The following is a 25,643-nucleotide window of genomic DNA, read 5'->3' as shown; positions in this document are numbered from 1 at the left end:
AATGCAAAACCTTTATATATGTATGCAAGCATCTACAACTTTTCAATGCACAACTTGGATATACGTATGCACAAAGTCAAACACATTTGCCAAATGCACTTTTCATTAATAAGCATTATTCTTTCTTTTTTTTTTTTCTCAATTGTTTCTCCAAAGTCCATCAAAACGAAGGCTCCTTTAGGGGCGTTCGACAGTATTAAAGGCATTTCATACTTTTAATGGGTGATTCTGCATTTTTCTACAACATGGGTACCATCATTTTGACGGTGGTTGTGTCTGAGGGAGAAAATAAATCATTTGATTTGAAAGATGTTGTCAATTAATGTAAGCATTTTTTTTACTGTAAGCAATCTGTCCATCTGTTAAATTGGCCGATGAGCTTCAACAGAGCAATAGTCAGATCAACTGACTGAGTCAACTTCATTTAAGGGTTAGAGGCTGAGCTAATGATACCTGATGAGAGAGGGGAGGGAAGGAGAGGAGGAGAATGGCTGAAACTGATACAGTAACGTTCACGTTGGACCAGCTACTGTAGCCAATATTAAAACGTTAGTCAAAAATGCCCAGATTCAATCCTTAAGAATTGACACGGAAAGACTTATCAACCAAAATTACAGGAATAGACAGGGCCAGTGAGTTTTCAGGCGATCTTTTTGAGGATGGATCAATACTTTTCGGCAAAGTCTGTCAACATTCAGTCGACCATATTAGGCGTCAAACTGTTGTGGAACAACTTCGGTCGCTCCAACACAAGAACAGGAAGGCTATCAAAATTCTGCAGATTTTCAGTCTGAATAACCGCAGAAAATGTGAAAAAAATCTGCAGATTTAGTTTGGGCTTGTATATATATTAGAAAAGCAAATGTCCGACTCTGCGAAGTGGGGAGGGGGGTTGGAGTTGTCTCGTGCTGCATTCGCTTGCAGTCGGATATTAGAAATTCGCTCTCGCAAATGTTCGATGAGCCACAACTTTTCTTAGTTTTCAAAGCTGCCAACTAGGGTGGCAAGGCTATATTTAGGGTGGCAGTTGCCACCCCATGCTACCCCAGTAGATCCGCCCCTGTGTTTTGGTGATCAGTGTGGGTACGGTGTGGTCACCAATTCTCACCACCCGTGGCCTCCCCGTCAGGAGTTGAAGATCCACTTGCATAGGGAGGTGCTTAGTCCCAGGTCCACAAGCTTTGAGACGAGTCTGGAGGGGATGATGGTATTGAATGCTGAGCTGTAGTCATTGAACAGCATCCTCACATACGTATTCCCTTTGTCCAGGTGGGAGAGAGCGGCGTGCATAGTCAGGTGCAATGTTGTGTATAATAAAGCCTGGTTTGTCTGAAAATGTGTCATGTAACATTATACAATTCATATTTTTTTCATATATTTTTTTACTGGGGCACGTGCCCCAGTAAAAAGGGTCTAACGACGTCCCTGGCATATATATTGATACTCATTCACTGAACTGAAGTTGACTTTTGCCTAAGATTGACATCCACGTCTGAATAATCTCTCTTTATCAGGCACCTTACTTCTATACGCTCGGTCTTAAATGACATATAGCTACACCCCAGTGTCTCTTTAGCATCATCTGCTAAAGACTGGATGTATTTCCCGACCCAGAAACCTCAATAAGTTCTGGTCGTGTAAGCGTCATCACGGCCTTGCCTCCCATACTGGCTGTGATGGATCCAGGCAGTTTTGGTTGCAGACAAACATAGCATTTATATGTGATTCCTTCCGATTGCACTATGTTGACCACTCATTCTTATTCTTTTAACAATATTTAAATTGTTGTATTCTCTGATTGTTTAGTTCTTAGAAATAGTTAAACTTTTGTACTTGTACTTAATTTAAGATTTGTATATGTTTATGTGTTTTGCACCTCCCTGCCACAGTAAATTCCGTGTTTGTATAACATACATGGCGAATAAACCGAATTCTGATACTGATCATGCATTATTTACAATAATCCTGCGTTGATTCAAATAATTCCTACATGTCTGTCATTCGTGATTTAGCCTATTTCAGATACATGAGTAAACTTAGTGAGTACAAGTTTTTTGTTAAATGTACCAAAAATGAAGACAATCACGTCGGGGTCACCAATTTGTAGTAATTTTCAGTCCGTATCAGAAGGTATTTGGTCAAGAGAAAACTCAGAGTGGAATATCTTTCAAAATCAAGGCAGCTTGATGGTTTATTCAGCAAAGGTTAAAGAAATACAGAAGAACGCTAGACACATCTAAAATACCACATTTATCTATTTATCGTCAACATGAACAAACTCCCCCTCCCTCCTTGAAACTATTTCCCAATACTATCAACACAGTTTAGACACACAGTCAGCTCCCCTCTAATGTCAGCCCCACCTGTTCCCCATCTCTAATGTCAGCCCCACCTGTTCCCCATCTCTAATGTCAGCCCCACCTGTTCCCCATCTCTAATGTCAGCCCCACCTGTTCCCCATCTCTAATGTCAGCCCCACCTGTTCCCCATCTCTAATGTCAGCCCCACCTGTTCCCCATCTCTAATGTCAGCCCCACCTGTTCCCCATCTCTAATGTCAGCCCCACCTGTTCCCCATCTCTAATGTCAGCCCCACCTGTTCCCCATCTCTAATGTCAGCCCCACCTGTTCCCCATCTCTAATGTCAGCCCCACCTGTTCCCCATCTCTAATGTCAGCCCCACCTGTTCCCCATGCCCTTCTCTCCCTAGTTGGAGTGCTTGTTTGCACCCTAGCGGATTCCTCAGTGGAACAGACTATTGACCCTGGCCTCTACTCTGAGGTTGTCTCTGTCTAAAGCTTGGCAGTACCTTTTCTTCCTTTTGTTATCTTAAAACAGAGGAATGTGTTATTCCCAAACTTGGCTCCACTCTTGTTCAGTCATGGTCTGACTATAAGACTCTCTGTTGGTGACACAGACAGTGGCTTGCCTTTTACTTATGGGGATTCTTAAATGTTGGCCTATAGGTCATGAGGTCAATCCATTTCAGCCACGACACGTTCACAAATGAATTTTACTACTAGTACAACACAGTCCATGGTCTGATGTCTGTTTGCTCAACTCACATCCCTCATCCTTCCTAGCCATGGAGTTGAGCACAGCAGCATCATGGATAAAGACATCCAGCAACCTAAAACTCACACCCCTCCCCCCTGTCCAATGTAATACAACCAGTAATACAACCATTTTTGAACCATTTTTGTTCATGGAGTTTTGTTTACTCAAGCAAGACGGATCATTTTGTTTATCAAATGATTAGAAATAAGTAAATCCATAGTTTTCTGCCATAAGGTAACTCATTACTTTTACTGTACGCAGACCGATCATGCTTTCTGTCGTGCATAGTCATCCCTCAAAGGCCCATTCTGAGCCAGGAAATACCTTGGTTAGGCTTAGTAAAGCCAGGTAACTATAATGGTGCGTTTACACTGCAGCGACGTAAATCGCTTGCCACCGCTCGCCTTCCCCACAGTGCACCATGCTCGGGGGCGTGTCAGACAGATTAACCCTTGTGTTATCTTCGGGTCGTTCTGACCCATCAGTCATTGTGACCCACCGTCGTATTGCGACAACTTTACCGCATACAAAAACAAAGTGAAGCATTTTCTTTTAACCGCTGTCTCAGACCCCCCACATTGCGAAGGTTAAAAGAAAATTATTTTTATTTGTTTTTGTATTGGGTAAAATTGGGTAAACACAACGATGGTTCGTTATGAACCTTTGGGTCATGTGACCCGAAGGCAGCACGAGAGTTAATGCAGAGTTGTAGTTCTCTAAAGTCACTTTTGTAGTTCGTATAACGTCATGGCAAAGTGTGCAGACTTGGGTTTACGTACTCGCAATATCGATCAAAATACAACTTGTAGCCTATACAAAATACAAAACTGTTTAATAGACAGACACGTTGACATGTGTAAAAACGTTTTATTATATTACTCGAAGTCTCTACTAATCTGTCGATATGACTGCTGTAGGGAGTCCAGCCAGGCTAGCTAGCTAGTTACTGTACCACAGAACGAAGTTACGTAATGTGACGAGACTGAATTTCAAAGTACAAAAAACCCACCAGAGCACCGACAACGACGGTAACCCTGCGCCAGGCCTCATTCTTTTTATTAATGTCTCTGTACAAATACAGAGACGTATCGTACAGGACTGGATATGCAGCCACACAGGCGATTAGTTTCTCCTCCATCTTGAAACTGAAAGCTAGAAATGTTTACCATGGTTGCTACGTTACGAGAAACAAGAAAACACTCCGATTGGCCATCACTAGCGAAAATCGCTCCTCATTTGCATAAAGTAGAGAAAATCTCAACTCTAATCGCGTCGTGTCGCTACCCACAATTCGCCTGGCTCCATTGAAAATTATTGGAAAGCATGTTGTCGCGTCGCTGCAGTGTAAATGGAGTGTAAGATAGCCCAGGTATTTTCTACTTGCTTCATATAGGCTGTAGCTTCCCAGCTAAAGATCTGTTACATTGTTGTTACTGATGCGGTTTCTCTCCTGTGTGTCCTTGTGTGTTTATACAGAGAACTACTTTGAGCAAAGAATTTGCTGCACTCCTTACATTGAAAAGGTTTCTCTCCTGTGTGTGTCCTCATGTGTCCAATCAGATTGCACTTCAGAGCAAACTGTTTGTTACATTCCTCACACGGATATGGTTTGTCTCCTGTGTGTGTCCTCATGTGCACAACCAGATTGCAATTCTTACTAAACCGTTTGTTACATTGTTGACATTGATACGGTTTCTCTCCTGTGTGTGTCCTCATGTGCACAACCAAATGTGACTTCAAACAGAACATTTTGTAACATTCCTGGCATTGATAGGGTTTCTCTCCTGTGTGTGTCCTCATGTGTTTCAACAGAGAACCACTTTCAGCAAATCGTTTGTTACATTGTTGACATTGATAAGATTTCTCTCCTGTGTGTGTCCTCATGTGTTCAACCAGAGTATATCTTCTAGCAAATAGTTTGTTACATTCCTGACATTGAAAGGGTTTCTCTCCTGTGTGTGTCCTCATGTGTTTCAACAGAGAACCACTTTCAGCAAATCGTTTGTTACATTGTTGACATTGATAAGATTTCTCTCCTGTGTGTGTCCTCATATGAAAAACCAAAGCACCTTTTCCACTAAAAGTTTTGTTACATTGTTGACACTGATGTTTTGTTTCTCCTATGTGACGTCTCTGTGGCATATGTTCCCTTGGCAGAGCCTCATTGTTTTGTGTTCTGTTCAGAAGAAGCAGCACTCCTCCATGTTCCTCCTCCTCCAAACTCTGAGCTGTAGGACAGTCTGGAGCTTCAACAGAGAGGGGCTGAGAGTCACTGTCCAGTTCTGGTGCTGCATAGTCTAGTACATGAGCGTCTGCTTCTCTGTTCTCCACTTTAACAGTTTGGTCAAGATGTGAACATTCAGAAAAGCCTTCCTGATCCCAGTCATGTTTCACACTGGTAGAAGTGAACATGGAGTGTGTAGTTTCAGACTGCAGTCCTTGGAGCTGCTCTTCCTCCTGACTGGTCCACAGCTCCTGTTCCTCTTTAATCTGTGGGGGCTCCGGGAGAGAGAACTGCTGCACATCTGTGGGGAAGAAGAGGCAAGACAACAGTTAGATGTGGCCTGCTTCATTATTCTGCAACCTAGATTGACAGCTAGAGAGACCAATTAAAACTAAAGTATGTAGAGAGAGATCTAAGCATGGGGTCTATGGGATGGTCGTCCAAATAGGGAACAGTCCCTACCCTGATCCAAAGATGTTCTGACTTCACAATCAATTTCACCACCACTATTGTTTACAGCACATTGTACAACTGGTAGTTCTGATGTCAACATATGACTCAAATTAAAGGTCAAAATATTTTGCGTAAAACTGAATATGAACGCACAATACATATTTGTATGTTCGATAGGGCAGTCCCCGACAAAAATGTTATTTGGTCGACCAAGACTCGACTTAACACTTCTGAAAATTGACTAATCTAAATTTGAAAGTTTTTTAAAAATATAAATGTCACAATGTTTTTCATCAAACCGTTTTGTGTGATGTTTTACCTCACTGTTTTTAGAGATAATCTGAAAGAAATACGTATGAAGGGAGATTGACAACTAGACAAACAGAATTGTACAAACATTTTCAACATTCCAGATTCAGCCACTATCAAATTTGCTATTAGGCTACTAATAATAAGCCTCGTGTCACCAGTCCTGTTGTTACCAAATACCAATATAATAAAACATGCCTAATCATTATTTATTATCTCTTACAATGTACTACATATTAAAAATATTGTTTGTTTAACATGCAAATCATCAGAGCACGCTGATCACTGCCTGAAAGTGCAGTAGGGCTTCAACGATTAGTCGACATTATCGACAACAAAAAATTGTTGCCAAATATTTCTGTTGTCGACAAATCGTTTGATCTCATAGGACCAGTGCGGCGCTGTAGCGCTAGACTAATGCAGCCCTCCCGTATGCTATCCAATAGAAGAAAACAGTACTAAAATGTCAGCGTGCAAACGGAGCAGAACAAGTCGCGTCACTAAAAATAGTGTCATCTGTAATGCGTGCAAGGCAGAACTTGCTTTCCATGGGAGCACAACGTGCATGCTGGAACATTTAAAAAGGAAACATCCCGGCACGAGGGGATGGAAACGGTGAGGAGTGAGTGTGCTGCAGCTGGAACTAAGAAAGATGGCCAGTTAGCGACACCAGTTGATATTACGCAGTATTTCACGCATACTGTCGAAAGCCCCTAAAGGAGCCTTCGTTTTGATGGACTTTGGAGAAATAATTTTGAAAAAAGAAAAAAAAAAGAATGATGCTTATTATAGAAAAGTGTGCGTTTGGCAAAAATGTTTTGACTTTGTGCATACGTATATCCAAGTTGTGCATTAAAAAGTTGTTAGAATTCGCTTGCATACATATATAAAAGTTTTGCAATTATTCCTTGCATACATATAAAGGTTTTGTATTTTTTCCATGCATGCATATGTCAAGTTTTGTATTTCGAGAGAAGTTTTGATCTCTAGCATACGCATATGTTTTAAGGAATGTTAGAAAATAGCTTGCAAGATGTTTTTGGAGCCTTTTTACCTTTTTGTATTTTATTCCTTATAGATGTCCATCTTAAAATAGATATGTAGAGCTGCTAATGTGTAGAATGTTTCGGTATGACAGATGCAGAGGATGTGGCTAGAACATTCTTGCATAGAGAAAACCAGACTTGACCTTTTGGAGAATGCAGGAAACGTGTGTGATAGAGAGATACGTGGGTCATGGCCTGGCCAAAGGTCTAGACGGGGTCATCCGTATTGAAACATATAAGAATGAAAATTGTGAGTAAGCAGGAGAGTCTCTTGCAGTTGAGTCGAGTCCTGAGTTGAGCAGTCAAAGTTTTGTAGTAGATTTTTTGTTGAGTGTCAACCTGTGCCTGTTATAGAAAAGAGTTTTCTTTTCGTCAGTTGTTCTGACCATCTGTTACTTTCTGTTTTACCAGTGGCCCAGGGCCCCCGTTTTCTTATTTTCTTCGGTTGCCCTCTATCAAGGAGGCTAGCTTTATTTATTTCTACATTGTTTTTCCTATAATCTGACAATAAAAATGTGAAAAGACAGTCGTTGCCCTGCCTCCCATTGTGCGCCCCTCGCTCGAGACCAAGAGACCCACTCAGCGCCCCACGCCTAGATTCAGGTGAGTTCCCCGGGAATCGCGACCAGTCATTTAGGCACGGAAACTGCCCAGCTGGTGTTTACGCGAAACAGGGTCTTGAAGTGTTCGTCTGTTCAGACATATACTCTCTCAATAGGTGCGGTGTTGCGTCTCATAGATAACGGCTGGGGGGAATAAGGGCGAGCGAGAGCTCTTGAACGTTTTTTATCCGTGGGAAGGACGTTAACCGGGAGGGAAACATAGCCAAGGAATAAGTGATCGATAAATTATGATGTGTTGCCCAAAAAACGGCCTATAAACATTTGCTGCTATAAAAAATCTCTTGAGGATTGTGTTGAGAGCCCAGTAAACGTCTGTGACATCGTGGTTGGTTGGGTGCGGAGATTCCCGAGAGGGAGCCTTCGACTAACTCATAACCAAGCGTGTGTTCTCCGCACACGTAGCCTATGCAAATTTGTGAGACCCCGAGCGTGAATTGGGTGACTGGCGAGGTATAACTATTGCGGGGGATCAGCACCCTGGTCAGCGCCCTCGAGTCTCCACACGATCGTTCGACAATACTAACACCGTAGCAACATGTCCACAGACAGCAGTTAGACATGCATTACAGACATAAAGCTAGGAATGTAAACAAATCTCTTAAATTAGGCAGCAGCATTAAGAGCTTCATTTGTAAGACAACAGGGTTATGTTCAATGAAAAACAGTGAGTAATTGGACAAAAAGAGATTGGCCTGTTCAGTTGGCTCAAACTGCAATAAAAATATTTTTTTCAGAAGCTAAAGTGATTTACTGGTTTTATTTATTAGTTAGTCCTTAGCCCCCCCCCCGGAGCCAGGCCCGGGGGTGGGGCTCGATGGCGAGCGCCTGGTGGCCGGGCCTTTTCCCATGGGGCCCGGTCGGGCACAGCCCGAAGAGGCAACGTGGGACCCCCTTCCAGTGGGCTCACCATCTGCAGGAGGGGTCATGGGGGTCGGGTGCAGTGTGAGACGGGCGGCGGCCTCAGCGCCTGTACGTTGGGGTTCACCCCGGTGGACGAGAGGGTAGCCTCCCTCCGCCTTCGGGTGGGGGGACGGGTCCTCACTGTTGTTTGTGCTTATGCACCAAATGGCAGTGCAGAGTACCCACCCCCTTTTTGGAGTCTCTGGGAGGGGTGCTGGAAAGCGAGATTCCCTCGTCCTTCTAGAACTTCAATCATGTCCCGGGGGGGGGGGGGGGGGGGGGGGCGGGGACATTGAGTCCGAATGGGCCATGTTCCGGGCCTCCATTGTTGAGGCGGCTGACTGGAGCTGCGGCCGCAAGGCGGTCGGTGCATGTTGCGGTGGTAACCCTTGAACCCGGTGGTGGACGCCGGAGGTGAGGGAAGCCGTCAAGCTGAAGAAGGAGGCCTATCGGACTTTGTTGGCTGGTAGGACTCCAGAGGCAGCTGATGTGTACCGGCAGGCCAAGCGGAATGCGGCTTTGGCGGTCGCGGAGGCAAAAACCCGGGCGTGGGAGGAGTTCGGCGAGGCCATGGAGAACGACTTCCAAACGGCTTCGAAAAGGTTCTGGACCACCATCCGGCGACTCAGGAGGGGGAAGCAGTGCACTGTCAACGCTGTAAATGGTGGGGATGGTGCGCTGCTGACCTCGACGGGGGACGTCCTGGATCGGTGGAAGGAATACTTTGAAGACCTCCTTAATTCCACCAACACGCTTTCCGACGTGGAGGCAGAGTCTGGGGACATCGGGGGGGCCCTTCTATCTCTGGGGCTGAGGTCGCCGAGGTGGCAGCCATTTCAGCAATGGCTGGGTACTGGATTTACACACATTCCGACCAAAGGACTGCGACAACACAGTAGTAACGGCTAAGGTAAGACTTGCTGTAATGATGATGTCATGTTAACTGTGTATCATCAGTGTCTGATTAAGGATGGTTTGTTTAGTTAGCAAGTTGTTAATTATTGTCCTCCGTGTCGTCCGCCTCTGTGTTGTCTACAGGTCTTGCACTCACAACGCCTAAATGACGCCCCACTCAAGCCCTGGGCCATCATCAGCTCATCACGGGCCATATCTTCTGGTCACTGCAAATGTAAGGCAGGAATTCCTGAAACATACACACATGTTGCAGCTTTGCTTTTCAAGTTGGAAGCAGTTGTCAGATGCAGAGAGACAACAACAGTGACTGGTCAACATGCATACTGGATGATACCAAGTAAAATCACAAAAGTGAGAGCAGAGGCAGGACACAGAATCGACTTCACCTCTCCAAAAGCTAAAAGAAAGGCACTTAATAGTCTTATGGATGGTGAGGTAGCGAGCATACCTGCTTTAAGGACATCATTGAGTACCTCCAAGTTCAGTGTCGCTACACAAGAGCAGTGGGAATCGTATCTTGCACAACTGCAGAAAGTATCTCCAAAAGCTGCGATTCTCTCAACTTTGCCTGGTTATTGTGATGCTTTTGCAGACCCAGTAAAGCCGTTCTCAGCACCAGGTTCACCTCGCAGTCTACGTGACAAAAAATTGGATGGCAGTGAACTGTCTGTCTTGCGCCAGTACTGCAAAACCTTAGCAAGTAAGGTCAATATTACACCTGAGCAGGCTCAGTTAATTGAAAGACAGACCACAAAGCAGTACAAATGCTCAGCTTGGAGTCACTTTCGTGCTGGAAGAGTTACTGCATCCAAAATGCATTCAGTCTTTGTGTCTGACATGGACAACCCTGCACTGTCTACAGTGAAAGCAGTTTGTTACCCCAACACTGGTGCTACAAACCAGTGTCCTGCTACTGCATGGGGAAGAGAACATGAGGAGGATGTAAGAACACAGTATAAACTGCAAACCATGAAACATCACTGTGACATGCAAATTAGTGACTGTGGCTTCATCATAAACCCTGAGTTTCCTCAAGTTGGAGCATCACCAGATGGATTAGTGCAGTGTACCTGCTGTGGAAGAGGCTGCATCGAGATAAAGTGCCCATACAAGTACCGTAACAGCACTGTGGAGGAAGCATGCAGCAGCGGTGACAAAGACTTCTGTTTGGAAGTTGTGGGTGGTGAGCTTCAGCTAAAGAAGGGAAGTCCATACTACAAGCAAGTACAAACACAAATGTTTGTGGCTGATGCAGAGTACTGTGATTTTATTTTGTGGACTTTAAAAGACTGCGCTGTGTTGCGTGTTGCACCTGACCCACAGCTCTGGAATGCTGTTCTTAAAAAGGCACAGCATTTTTTTGAGTTTGTGTGTCTCCCTGAACTTGTAAGCGGCTACTTCACTAAGATGCCACTTATACAGATTTCAGTTCCAGGAGGAACTGACCTACAGACCTCTAAAACCAAACCAAAGAAGGGCAGGGCCAGAAGGGCTGAGAAGTTGTGGTGCATTTGCCATGGACCAGAAAGCAAGGGCGACATGGTCGCCTGTGACTACCAAAACTGCACAACTGAGTGGTTTAATCTAACTTGTGGGGCTACAACAGGCACCTTCTAAAGAAGACGTTTGGTTCTGTTCTCATTGTTCCACGTAAGCCAAAGCTGCTTCCTACCATAGTAGGGAGAAAAAAAATACTATGGGTGCTTCAACTGTTTACAGTTTTAATCTGTCTGCACTTCAATGTCAGTACATGCACAAATGTATACATTGCACTAACATTTACTTGTACAATTTAATATGTTCTGTTAAGGTGAATCACTGATTTGCACTATTTTTATTGTCAGTTTGCACAATTGTTATTGTCAATATGACTTCTTGCACTATTGTTATTTTCAAAATATGACTTCTAATAAACCTTAAGTATTAAGACGTACCCATGTGTTTGTTTCCATACTTAATTTAGCTGTCAAAGTAAATAACAAGAAAACCATAAACCACACATTTCTGGGTTTTTTTTTCATACATGCTTTATTGTTTATGCAAGGCTGGTCCCGCAGGATAAAGCATCATCACAATATTAATTCTTACAATAGTTGAAAGGAGTAGAAACAAAGTAAATTGAAATTGAGTTTCACTTTTTACGTCAGACACATCACCACAGAACACATGTACCTTTTGTTCAGTTTATGGAGCTCTCTCTACACTACGCTCTCTCTGTTCTACACTACAGTTGGACATTGGTTTGTCAGCGCGCAACAGACAGTGACAATCTTGTCTAAAAATGTGATATCCTCACCTTCACATGGGAGGACCATGCTGATGGGTATGGTTCCTGTCATACTTTAGACAAACATTTTCGATCACTCTTTCAACATGGATTCTTAGGTGAGCGATTTTTCTTGTCTCCTCCATCTCTTGCAGCTAGCTGACAGTAACCCTTTGTAAAGGATGGGAGTTTGACCTCTGCACACAACATGCCAACACTTTCCTTTATATCAAAACCTCTATCAGCCAAGATAATGTCCCCCGGCAACAATTTTTGGAGAAAACCACTGTTTCTGTAATGTGTTTGTCACTTGAACGGCCACCGCACCCTTTTGATATGAAACAAATAGATCCCTTGGGTGTAATACCTATCAAATACTTCATACTTCAATAAAAGACTTGAACTTGAACATAATCAACCATGCATTGTTTTGCTTTATCTCCTGTGCCAAATAGCCTAATTCGTCCAAAACGACACGTGGATGTAACGTTAGATACTTCACATTTGTCAACATCAGTTAAATATCTTACCTTTGTGAAAATGTTGACCGCAGACATACATAGAACGCGATATGTTGGCAAAGGTGATGTTTTTGCACCGGACCGCTGCAACCCAGGCGATCCGACGCCTCTTTGTTATGTCCGCTACATGCTGTCCCTGTACTTTCTTCGATGTGGGAAATGAAAAAAACCTATCCCCGATGTTAAGTATGTGACCTTTGCTGTCGTGAGATCTTCTATTTCAGCCGATCACGCAACAAGAACGTCCCATTTTTTTTCCAAATTAAATGAATCTCACTTCAAATTTACTGAACACCACTGCACGCGTACCTGGAAAATGGTGGATACTCCCATAATGCCCTTCGGTTTTCGCAACTGTGACGTCACCTGACAAAGACCGATTTGACTAGTAACATGAGTCTAACAACTTAGCACATCCAAAGCCAACATAATTGTTGAAAGAGTGCTGTCTCAAATCGAAAACTAGGCTGGTGTTTAAATAAAATGCAGATGGTTAGACCTACAGTAGCACAGCATAAGCAGACATAGCCTAAAACTTTCGTTCCCGAAACATAAAAATCCAATGCCTAGCCCACACTGTAAAATAATGATCCGATGGCCAACTTACGGTTTTCAAGTGGTAGGCTACATCATATTCAACGTCGAACTATGGAATATAAACCGTTGTTGGCAGAGTGTGCATTCAACATGTTTTGAGTCACCCGGTACTTTGATAAAATGCTTCCATACCACAGATTTCTTTGCCATTTTGCCTTAATAACACCAATTGTAGACAAAGTATGGTAGAGTTTAGGCTAACGTTTAGGCTAACAACTACAATTGTGCTCATGTGCCATGTGCAAAAAACAAAACGCAGATTAACGAAAGGGAAAATGGTAACATCTTAGAAAATTTAATTTTGAAGATCCAAATCTATATTCCGCGTTATATACATATTCAGATCTCTCAACATCATATGTACACTCATCTGAACTGTGACTGGAACCTGTATTTGCTGTGGAGAAGTCTCTTGTTTACCCTACTGTCTGAATAAAGGAAGTAGGCTTACACAGGATATTTGTCCAAAAGAAACAGAAAGCAGCACTCAATAGTAGGGATGCACCGAATCCAGGATTCAGTTTCGGCCGAATATTGGGCTTTTTGACGGGGTTCGGTTTCGGCCGAACCTTAGAATTTTTTTGAACCCGAACCCTACGGTTGCACTACGCACGCTTGTCGACATAATGACGCCGCCGTTGATTACGGGACGGTGTTTACGTAGGTGGACCGTTCAACGCAGTAGGCTGAGAGAAAGTGAAAATGGAACTTGTGAGCAGAAAAAGTAGGCGATTCAAGTCGAGCTACATGTTCAATTTGCAATGCCGATTTGTCTTGTGCTGGCAAGGACCCTAAACAATACACAACATCTCCGCTGTTAAAACATTTGCATATGAAACATCCAAAAGAAATTCAAGAAATCTAAAAGGCAAATATTTTGGATATTGATTGGATCTTGAGATAGGGTAAACATAGGCATATGGTAATTGTCAAAATAGTTTTCCCACTTGTCATCCTAATGTTGCCTATTCTTTTTTACAGTAAAAAAAAAAACTGATGTGGACGTTGTTTACTTCATTGTGTTTACTGTGTTAATGGACTGAGGATGGGAGTAGGATTCGGTATTCGGTTTTGGATTCGGCAGAATCTTAACCTGTGGATACCGTATTCGGCCGAACCCCAAAAATCTGGATTTGGTGCATCCCTACTCAATAGCATATGTTAATAACTTCCTGTGATCCTTGTGAATCTCCCTTCTCTGCATGTTGTAGAGATCTTGTTGTCTCAGTGTCTGGAAAGATATTGCACTCACAAAGTCTTTTAAGTGGCACTTATGAAACGTTGTTGATTTTGCTTCACAGTACTATGCACTATTGTCATTTAAATGCATAGGTGATATAGTTAAAGATGGTGTCGGTAATGTTGTCATATTTGCCTAAATAAACTTCACATCTTGAAAGCAGCCAATACATCTAAAGGTAATATGAAATCAATCCGACATATGTGGGCGTCGCAGGACTGTAATAAACACGACAAATCATTAAGACTAACAGTGCATGTCCACTGTAGCGACGCGATGCGAGCGACAACATGTTTTCCATTCATTTTCAATGGAGCCAGGCAAATCGCTTGCGTGGTGCATTGTGGGTAGCGACGCGATTCAAGCGATTCGAGTTGAGATTTTCTCAACTTTATGCAAATGAGGAGCGATTTTCGCTAGCGATGGCCAATCGGATTTTTTTCCTGTTTCTCGTAACGTAGCAACCATGGTAAACATTTCTAGCTCTCAGTTTCAGAATGGAGAAAATAATTGCTTGTGTAGCTGCTTACCCGGTGTTGTACGACACATCTCTGTATTCGTACAGAGATGTAAATAAAAAAAACGATGCTTGGCGCAAGGTTGCCGAAGGTGTTGGTGCTCCTGGTGGGTATTTTGTACTTTCAAATTCAGTCTAGTCAAATTACGTAACTTCGTTCTGTGGTAACTAGAGCTAGCTAGCCTAGTTAGCCTGGCTAGGACTCCCTAGTTGTATCGACAGACTAGCAGAGACTTCGAGTAATAATACAACGTTTTTACACGTCAACGTGTATGTCTATTAAACAGTTTTCAAATAATTTATTTCTAGCTGAGGTTTGCAAAAAAAGTGGAAGAATTTGAGGGACAGCTACAAGAGGGAGAAGAACAGGGAGAAAGAGTTGAGCAGGAGTGGAGCAGGTCTTTCCAATCACAAAACTTGGAAGTATGCTGCTGTGATGGGGTACCTGGCTCCATTTATGGAGTACAGGGACTCCAGCAGCAACTTCCAGAGGCCTGCCACCACATCCCCAGTCAGCCAGGCCAGTGAAGATGCAGAGCAGACAGCAGCCAGTGCCACACAGCCAGACAGCGAGCCAGAAACCCCTGCCAGTGAGGCCAGAGCTTCCCCTGCTAGTCAGGCAGCAACCACTAGCCAGCCCCCAGCATCCTCTGGCCGAAAGAGGGTGCGCAAACAGAGGCTGACCGAATTCGAGGAGAGGATGCTTGGTGCTATGGAGCAGGCCCAGACGCCTGCTCCTCTTCCACCACCTCAAGCAGAGGACGAGGATGAGCTTTTTTTTTTAAAGCCTTCTCCCTGCACTCAAAAGACTGCCACCAGCTACGCGGTCCGAATTAAAGTTCAACATTCACCGCATGTTTTTTGAAGCAGAGATGCAGGCCACACAGAGTGACATGTAATTAAAAAAAATTCACTGACAAAACTTTGTGTTTCTTTTATTGAATGGGCTGTTAGGTATTTACTATGAGTTGTTGGTTGTGAAAATTAATAATGATAAGAAAAACAATGATTTAAGCTCATATTTTATGAAAAGAACATTCTGGAACTGTATGCTTTTTTTGTGATTAATGTGGGTGGCTCTTAAAAGAGCCTTTGTTTCTTAATGAGACGGGCTATACAACAGATTGCTGCCAGGGCACTGCACCTTCTGCATTGAAATATGCAGTGAATGCGTCCCTCACACGAATTGCTGCACGTGCAGCGTTGTTGCTGCCCAGTCGTGGAGCCTCCTGGAGACCTGCTGACCCCTCCTGGCCAGGACTGGCTGCTGGAGATCCCCTGGCATCCCCTGGACCTCCGGATGTAGTTGTGGAGGATGCAGGTGGCCTTCACACACGCCTCCGCTTTTGCCGGGTTGACACCAATGACACGCCGATACATTCTCCACTGGCTGCAGAGTATGCCATAGGCACACTCTACTGTCAACCTGGCACGGCTGAGGCGTAAACCCAAGTCTGCACACTTTGCCATGACGTTATACGAACTACAACAGTGACTCTAGAGAACTACAACTCTATATTCATCTATCTGACACGCCCCCGAGCGTGGTGCACTGTGGGAAGGCAAGCGATGGCAAGCGATTCGCGTCGCTGCAGTGGACACGCACTGTAAGGATTGGACGGGCTACCTGTCTGTTTTACATATGAATGCAACATGGACTTTTTCATGAAAAAAACGATGCTGGTCTCTCAAAAGCTCTCTCTCTCGTGGACTAACTAGACTAGTCTCCCAGCAGTTCTGTATTCAGGCAATGGGTTCATGTGTTTTGTGGGAGTGGCTTTGAAGGGAGCGGGTGGGATATTATGGTTTGAATTGTTTGGAATAGAAGCTAAAATAGCTAGTTTTGAAACTGCCCCAGCCCCTTGCAGCCGCAAGCACACTTCCACAGTTTGCCCAGAATGTAAGGTTTCTCTGTAGTTAAATACTATTATTTTTGTTTACAATGCTTGGGCACTGAGATGTGGTTAATTTGCCCTATGACGACTTCCGGTTGGGCCATGCGGGAGTAGGCAAGACAGGGCTCTACACTAACCTTTTCCACTGGTGGCACTTGCGCGACTAACTTTTTCAGTTACTGGCGCAAAACATGATTTGGTCGCACAAATTATTTATAGTAAGCCGCTCTGGATAATAATGTAAATGATTTAAGTATATCTATTACAGGGCTGGACAATAACAATGGCCCGGGGCCAGTAAAAAGTAACGTAGTGACAGTTAAACTAGCAACTCACTGGCCCGATCGGGCCATTGCAAATTATTGATTGAAAATATTTGCATTGTAAAAGTTAACATCCTTCATATTTTTTGCTATCTGCTAAATGCATAAATAACTTTGCAGCTCGTGGATTACGTGGATTACGCAGAGTGTTACGAGAGTAACGCAGTTTGCAGACAAAGGATCAACTTTGCACGTTACACTTTACCGTGACCTGTACGATGGCCTCAGGCTCGACAGAACCTGACACTACAGACACTTTGCCAATGTTGCCTTTAAAATAAATGCTGCGCAGTGTCAAGTATTGTGCAAAACTTGCCTGGCTAACGTTGCTACCTCACGTGGCAACACCACCAACCTAATTTGGCCCTAAAAAACCACCACAAAGCCATGTACGATGCATAGCTAAAATGCTGAACACCAGTGTGTCAAATAAGACAAGTAACACCCGACAGGATCACTGATCGAAATGTTTCAAAGCCTAACTCCATATTCATGTACAAAATTACTCAAGCAGTAACAGCGTTCATCACGAAAGATATGATGCACCTCGGTTATACACATACAGTAGGATCACTATGGCTGTCAGTTCCATACTGTTTCTGTTAGGCTACTGATTGGATCAGAAATGTTCAGACAGTGTTTCTTTTTCTTTTAAGATTTAACCTTTAGATGTGTGAGTTCTAAATATTTCCGACGGTCCCCACAGCGCAGGGTTTTTTCCAAAACGGTAGCTAGCTAGCTTTAGTTAAGAAAGTGCAACGCACATGTTATTAGCCTACGTTTACATTTAGTTGGGTCAGTCATGGAGGGTGAGAGGGTAGGAAAGGTGGGTTTAGGGAACCGACTGCTAATGTCGGCGACTTTTTTCTCAAAGAAGGAGGAGAAGTCGTCTGCTGTCAGGGTGGAGGGAGGGGGTGGGGGGATGGGTTAAGAAGGGTGGAGAAGGTAGAAAAAAGTTTGTGGGGGTTTTAAGCGGAATTAATTTTGTTCAGAAAGTAGAGGGTTTATGAACTGAACTAGTTCATGTAGAAAGTGAACTTTCCCAACACTGTTTGTCCTTACCTAGCATATTGATTACTTGGTAAACTGAAGCCATGTTCATTTTAATACCAAGTTTATTTATATACAGTAGACTAACTTTTTACAGCAGTGAGAGTAGGATGTATGTATGTCCACACAAAAGTTGTATTATAAATGTTTGCATGCATGTCTGCTTATGACAAGGTAAATACAGTTAAATTACCCCAACATTTCCAGTTTATTCCTGTTAATTCCCGTTAATTCCCGTATATTCCCGTTAATTCCCGTGGAAAGTTTCCAACTTTGAATATTCCCGGAATTTTGCAACCCTATTTACACCAAAAGAAAACATGCACGTTTTTCAAAGGACTTCTGGCCTAGTGTTTTCTGCGTGTACAATCCTTTTTTTGCACCATACATAGGACCAAGGAAGGCGAGTTTGGACTTTGCTCCTAGTGTGTGAATGTGTTTTATATGTTTGTGGAGGGACAATTTGAATTATTAGTTAAACGGACCCTTAAGTCAGCGGTTCTCAAAGTGGGGGTCGCAAAGGTTTTCGGGAGGTCGTAAAAAATGTTCGGAGGCGAGATTATTTTAAATAGTTTTGGAAGTTTAGTGCCATCTAGTGGCCATTTTATAATAATTGTCTTTTTGGCGTTAGTCAATTTGCAGCAGCTACAGCTAGCTTTGTTTCCACGGTAACAGGAGCCGTTAGGCTGTGGTCTACCGTGGCCGAGTTAGGCTGGGAGGACAGTACAGACACATTTCGGCGGTTGTTAGCATACACATTTCACGGAAAATGGACAGATGGCTGCTAAGAACATCAGAGAAAAGCTCGGAAGAGCAATCCACCAGTGCCTCTGAACCATCCACCAGTGCCTCTGTTCCGCGATCTTCAGGTGGGACAGGCATGCATGATGCAGGTGACGCCGGTGAGAAAAAAAAGCATAGCAAATTTCTGAAGGAATACATTCAATTCGGATTCACGTGCCATGTTAAAAATCAGGTTGAGCATCCACAATGTGTGCTTTGCGGCGACGTTCTGGCACACGAAAGTTTAAAACCTGTTAACATGAAAAGACATTTAGAAACTCGACACCCAGATCATGCCCAGAAACCCATTCAGTTCTTTCAAAGAAAAGAAACGGCACTGCTTGGGCACAAGTCTGTAATGCATGGGCAAGCAACTGTGCCCACCAAAGCCCTCACTGCATCCTATGAGGTGGCCCACCTAGTAGCAAAATCTCAGAAGCCACACACAATTGCGGAGAGTCTACTCCTCCCTGCATCAATTGCAATGGTGAGTGCAGTGCACGGCGAAAAGATTGCAAATGCACTGAAGACCATCCCCCTCTCCAATAACACCATGTCCAGGCGCATTTACGACATCACCCAGGATATGAAATGTCAACTGCTTGAGCGAGTACAAAACAGCAGATTTTCTTTGCAGCTGGACGAGTCCACAGACATGGTTGGTGTCGCACACCTGATGGTGTGTATTCGTTACAGTCACAAGGGAAAACTCCACGAGGATATGCTGTTCTGTGCTCCACTAGAAGGACGGTGTACTGGTGATGACATTTTCAATTGTCTTAAAAGTTGGATGGAGGACGCAGGGTTGTGTTGGGAAAAATGCATAAGCATATGCACTGATGGAGCTGGAGCTATGATGGGGAAAAATAAAAGGACTTAAAGCAAAGGTTCTCAATGTTGCACCACACATCAGGTTTACCCACTGCCTTATCCACAGGGAGGCCTTGGCAGCAAAAACACTGGAACCAGAGCTGGAGGATGTTCTCCAAACAAAAGTCAAAATAGTCAATCAAATCAAGTCACGCCCCCTAAACACCAGACTCTATGCCATTCTATGCCAAGAGATGGGAGCTACTCAAGAATCACTTCTGTTCCATTCAGAGGTTAGGTGGCTTTCGAGAGGAAAGGTTCTTACACGCCTATTCGAGCTGAGAGATGAGGTGCGCACCATTCTCTCCAACACACTAGAGCCCGACCGATATTGGGCATTTTCCAAACTATCGGTATCGGCATTTATAATGGCCGATAAATGAATATTAATGTATTTCTTTTTTCTTTTCTTTTTTTTTTTTTTAAGGACTTTAAGTTTCATATCTTAAGTTTGTATTGAGGGAAGTCTGGGCCTCCCTGCTTAGGTTGCTGCCCCCGCGACCCGACCCCCGGAAAAGCGGCAGATGATGGATGGATGGAAGTTTGTATTGTTATACATTTTATTTATCAGATACTGCATTAACATATTATTTTAGTGAGGAAATAATAACAGGAGTCAGATGGCTGAGCAGTTAGCGAATCGGGCTATTAATCAGAAGGTTGCTGGTTCCATTCCCGGCCATGTCAAATGACGTTTTGTCCTTGGGAAGGCACTTAACCCTACTTGCCTCGGGGAATGTCCCTGTACTTAGTCGCTCTGGATAAGAACTTCTGCTAAAAGTGACTAAATGTAAACTACAAATAACTACTGTTAGGGAAATCAGTTTGTTTTGTTACGCGTTTCTGGATTTAAAAAATATTTTTTTATATCGGCCGATATCGGAATATCGGATTTTTAAATCACCAAATATTTGTATCGGTATCGGCCTTAAAAATCCTTTATCGGTCGGGCTCTACAACACTTTTGCGCATCATCTTGCCGACTCAATATGGATCGCATGTCTTGCATACCTGTCGGGTATATTTGACAAATTAAACTCACTAAATATATCACTACAAGGCCCCAGCAGTAACATCTTATCCCTGTCAGACAAAGTCAATGCTTTCATGAAAAAGCTGGTGCGTTGGGCAGCCCGTATCGAGAGTGGGGATTTCGAAATGTCAATAAACAGGTTTTAAAATACGATAAATTAAATAGGGGGTCGCCAGACGTCACCACGGAATTTCGGGGGGTCGCCAGGGGAAAAATTTGAGAACCGCTACCTTAAGTAATTGATTGTCTTATCAAACATAACAACAATATGAGTCCAAAATATTATACACTCCAAATGTATTTGCGCTCAAATTATTGCGAAGCAATTTGCCTCGCGTAGATGTCCATGCCAAAACTAATCTCAAACTTGAATTCCTTGGATTGGATTAAGCAAGGGGAAGTTTGTATTGTGCATTGTGTTTAACACTTCTTGTATTTGAGCTTAGAAGAAAAGAAAGTGATATGAGTAATGAGGGGCCTGTGCCCCAGTAGAGCTTCATGCCTTGCAAAGCCCGTTACATTGCATGAATATGATCCATAACTACAAACAACATAACACAGGGCTCCAGACTGCGACCAAATGGTCGCATTTTGCGACCAGTTTTTGAGACAGTGCGAGCATTTTGTACTCGCGCATGTGCGACCTACAAATTTGGAATTTATTGGGTGTGCACAACGTCAGCACACGTTAGCAACGACGCATTGATACAACGTTCTAGTAAGACAGCGATATCAGCGAGTCCTCAGCATTAGTATCGTAGCTAGTCTTAATCTTCCAGACAAGTGGGTTCCCCTTCGTTCTTTTGGTGAGCAGTTTCACAAGCCCTTCTTACCCGGCGTCATGTAGCTGAGCAGCTAAATACTCATTAGCACTAGCGTTGCTACTGTATCCCTGCCTGTGTTTGCGCTGTTGCGCTGTTATACTCAGTAAGTATCGTGTCGTGGTGTCGGAGGACTGATCGAAAAGCGCATCATACATTTAAGTCATTTAGCTAAGACTTGCAGTCCGTAATATCACATAAAATAATGTATTTAAACTCAAACTTACAGAGCTGCCAACTCTCACGGTTTCGCCGTGTGACACACGCATTTCACCCATTTCTCACGCCACACATTGTATATCTCACGCTGAAAATGCAACGCCAAACAAGTAGCCAAGCTAACGTTGTAACAGTAACGCAGGCGCAGGTTAACGGAGTGAAGCATCATTGACGCGTAAATAGCCGTGTAAACTCGCCAGTGAAGCTCACGAAAGCTCGCCTGGGCGGGGGGGGGGGGGGGGGGTAAAACACTGGGTAAAACACCAAAAACACCCCACTTTGCATGCACTGCCCCTAGTGGTCTGGAGAACGATTTGGTGTGAACTTGAAATGCAGCGTTTCTGCAAATGTTGTTGTGTTGTGCTAATGCTGCGGTGTTCTCGGCTAATGCTGTTGTGTTCTCGGCTAATGCTGCGGTGTTCTCGGCTAATGCTGTTGTGTTCTCGGCTGATGTTGGTGGTGTGAAACAATGCTGTTGTGTTGTAAGTAGTAGATTGTTTTTTGAAATGTAGCGTTTTTATAAATGTTTCGTTTTTGTTAATGTCATTGTGTTGTGTGTTAATGTTGTTGTGTTTTCAACTTTTGTTTGCTTCGCTAATGTTGCTGTGGTGTGCACCCGTGGGCCACCGTACTAAACCCCTTTGCTAATATAAAGGGAGTCAGGTGGCTGAGCAGTTAGGGAATCGGGCTAGTAATCTGAAGGTTGCCAGTTCAATTCCCGGCCGTGTCAGTTGACGTTGTGTCCTTGGGCAAGGCACTTCACCCTACTTGCCTCGGGGGGAATGTCCCTGTACTTACTGTATGTCGCTCTGGATAAGAGCGTCTGCTAAATGACTAAATGTAATGTAATAAATCCCTAATTTCACTGGATAACAATTCATACATTTATGTATTATTATGCAAAAATATTGAATGAATGAAAAAACTAAGGATGTCTCTTTCTTCATGAACTACCAGCATCAAATGATAATAAACAATATATATATTTTTTTAAATTATTATTATTTTTAGGGGTGCTGAGATGAATTTTAGGGGTGCTTGGCGACCCCTAAAAGGGTATAAAATTGCCACTGAATTGTACCCTCTCTAGTGACATTAATAATTGCATTGCAGGTTAATATAAGGTGTGCCCCAAAACGTTCTGCTTGCGCTCCAAAAAATTTCAGTCAGGGGCTACTGTGCTCCTAGTAAAAAAAAGTTCGTCTGGAGCCCTGTAACACACAGCAGAAAAATAGGTATCTTTATGATTCTTTTATGCATCCACCATATTGTGTTTGGCAATACTACTGGCAGTGCTACATCAAATAATATATAATGAATATAAAAACAGCAGATTATAATCAATTGTAGTTATTAATATCGAACCTGTTCGGTGAAGCTTGATTTCAGGTGGAGTAACAATGTCCAACAACCGTTGCAGTCGCGCGCTCTCCTCCTTTGAATGATAAATCTCCTCTTCGAACTCCGCAAACGATTTTTCAGCGGCCGCGAATATCTCCAAAGCTGCCGTTGTTAATCGTTGAGTGATCAAATCCCTGAAGACATCTAATTTAGACATTCTGGTGGTTACGAAACTCTAGCTGTAGGAAATTAACGTTCTCCTTGAGGCTCGTTCTTTCTAACCGGATGTAAACAACTCAAGCTGTTCCGGTGATCAGTTCACTGGATTCTTCGAACCTACAGATCCTGGCGCCATCTGCTGTGGTGGAGTTGGATCATTCGTGGCTTGACTGCATATAGACCGGCTTTGATACTGGGTCTATAGACTATAAAAATTTATTTTTAAAGTCTATAGACTATAAAGTCTATAGACTATAAAAATTTATTTTTAAAGTCTATAGACCCAGTATCAAAGCCTCTCCTCTTTTACATTCATTCATTTCAATATCTGTACAAACTTTCATGGCGAATAAAACACATTCTGATTCTGATTCAGAAGAAAATGGGAATTTTCTGAAAACAGTTTCACGAATTTTCTTTTGAGAGCTTGAATAGGGATGAAGTAATAAAATAAAAGTTACTTGCAATCTAATTCAGCATGCAATAGGGAAGTATATTTGTCATGGTTTTGCATTGTGTGATATTTAATATATTCCATCGATTTTTAGCATGAAAAGTATAAACTATAAAAAGATGGGGGTGTACAGCTGTAAACAGCTGTTAAGCCTGAAGATATTCATATTAGAACGTATGAGGCTAACCCTTGAAAATAAAGCAACAGCAATCTTCAAATCCGTTAGATATTTCTCTCTCTGTGGCATGAAACACACACACACACACCACATAAACAAACAAAAAAGTATGAAGGGTGTCTCTGGTATAATTTACTGTTACTGGATTTGTGTGTACCCTTATGTGTGTATCCTTATGTGTGTACACTTACGTGTATACCCCTATGTGCAGACACTTATGTGTGTACCCTTATGTGTGTACCCATACTGCACCACCTAAACCAATATGGCCCACACCTGACTTCCACCACCATTGATTGTATTTACCCTGAACTATCAGTGCTGCAGACTGAGGTTAATGCTTAGATTAAGATAGGAGATTTGATTCTTTATATAACAAGTAGAGTATTGTTTATACTCTAGGTTTACAGCTTTTCATCTACTTGTTCAAGTATATTTGTGTTTGTGTAATTTGAGTTGTGTGTAAGACATCCTCTTGAAACTGTGAAGGCATTTAGTGTGTTTGTGTGTGTGTGCAGAGAGCTGTATCTGTCACTTTTACCCCCTTTCCACCAAAGTGAACCGGGAGCTAGTTCAGAGCTGGTTCAATTTGTGAGCCTTCTAAGAACTGGTTTGCTTTTCCACGGGCTAGAGAGCCACCACAGAGCCACGTCATTACGTTACTTTATACGTCTCATCTTTCCCAGCAACGCTAGCGCGGCAGCGCCACACACAAAGCAGAGCCAGTCTAAAGACTGTTTATCAATCCGAAGAAGTTGAGATGCGTGTTTTCTTGGCTATTGCGCAATACCATGGACTCGCAGCAGTATGACAACACTGGCATTATCAACGCAACATTTTATAAACTTTTGCTGTATAGTGGGCGTCAGGTGGCTGAGCGGTGAGGGAATCGGGCTAATAATCTGAAGGTTGCCAGTTCGATTCCCGGTCATGCCAACTGACGTTGTGTCCTTGGGCAAGGCACTTCACCCTACTTGCCTCAGGGGAATGTCCCTGTACTTACTGTAAGTCGCTCTGGATAAGAGCGTCTGCTAAATGTAAATGTAATGTAAATAGTGCTTGTGTATTACATTTGTGTTACATATAGGCTCAATAGCTCATAACATTTGTGTATGTCATTTCACTCATTTTGATAGGATTATGATAAAATGCAGCAACTAGTGTCTGCACTGCAATGAGGTTATCGAAAAGTCGGAGCAAATTTACAAATTAGCCGTTTCATCAATAAAATAAGCACATTTTCAGCAACTGCACTGCCCACTTCATGTTACATTTTAATTCAGATGCTGATTTACACCGTTTATCTGAACTATGAATTGTAAAAATCTAGAGCAATGGCAAACAAAGGATTCTGTTCGTCTTGTTGGTGACAGTAACCCCGCTGTGGTTTTACTAAGATAAGCGTGAAACACTGTTCAGATACTGATAAGAGCACTTTCCCATGGTTCAGTCTGGTCCTATCCCTCACTAACAGGTACCGGGGGCTGATTTAATGTTGCCTCTCTCTAAACAGTCTCTCTCTTTTGGTCTGCCAGGTTGAGAGGACTCCACCTTGTGCTAAATGAGGGCACAGCATTTATTTTTTACTCCCATTTACTCAAAGATTACCTGTGAATCTAGCTTCCTGGAAGCTGAAAAGTGTGTATGTAGAAGAACTAGTGAATGTAACTTCTTGGTAGCTTAGAAGTGTGTAGAAGAACTAGTGAATGTTCAATCAGTAGCTGAAAGTGACAGTGTGTAAAGTGACTAGTGAAAGTATAAATTTGTATTATAGAAACACTGCAGATGCA

General features: G+C 43.0%; 1 protein-coding gene across 1 annotated transcript; it reads right to left on the bottom strand.

Moving 5' to 3' along the window:
* Positions 1-4,073: 4,073 nt before the first annotated feature.
* Positions 4,074-23,270, bottom strand: LOC134007113 (gastrula zinc finger protein XlCGF57.1-like). Its single transcript, XM_062446325.1, has 2 exons — positions 23,027-23,270; positions 4,074-5,581 (listed from the first exon to the last, which is right to left on the bottom strand). The coding sequence occupies exons 1-2, from the start codon at positions 23,217-23,219 to the stop codon at positions 4,476-4,478; spliced, it is 1,299 nt and encodes a 432-aa protein (XP_062302309.1). The 5' UTR covers positions 23,220-23,270; the 3' UTR covers positions 4,074-4,475.
* Positions 23,271-25,643: the final 2,373 nt, after the last annotated feature.

The sequence above is a fragment of the Osmerus eperlanus genome, chromosome 1 (assembly GCF_963692335.1).
Source record: "Osmerus eperlanus chromosome 1, fOsmEpe2.1, whole genome shotgun sequence".
NCBI classification, from domain to species: Eukaryota; Metazoa; Chordata; class Actinopteri; order Osmeriformes; family Osmeridae; genus Osmerus; species Osmerus eperlanus.
This window is presented reverse-complemented; position numbering and strand designations above follow the sequence as displayed.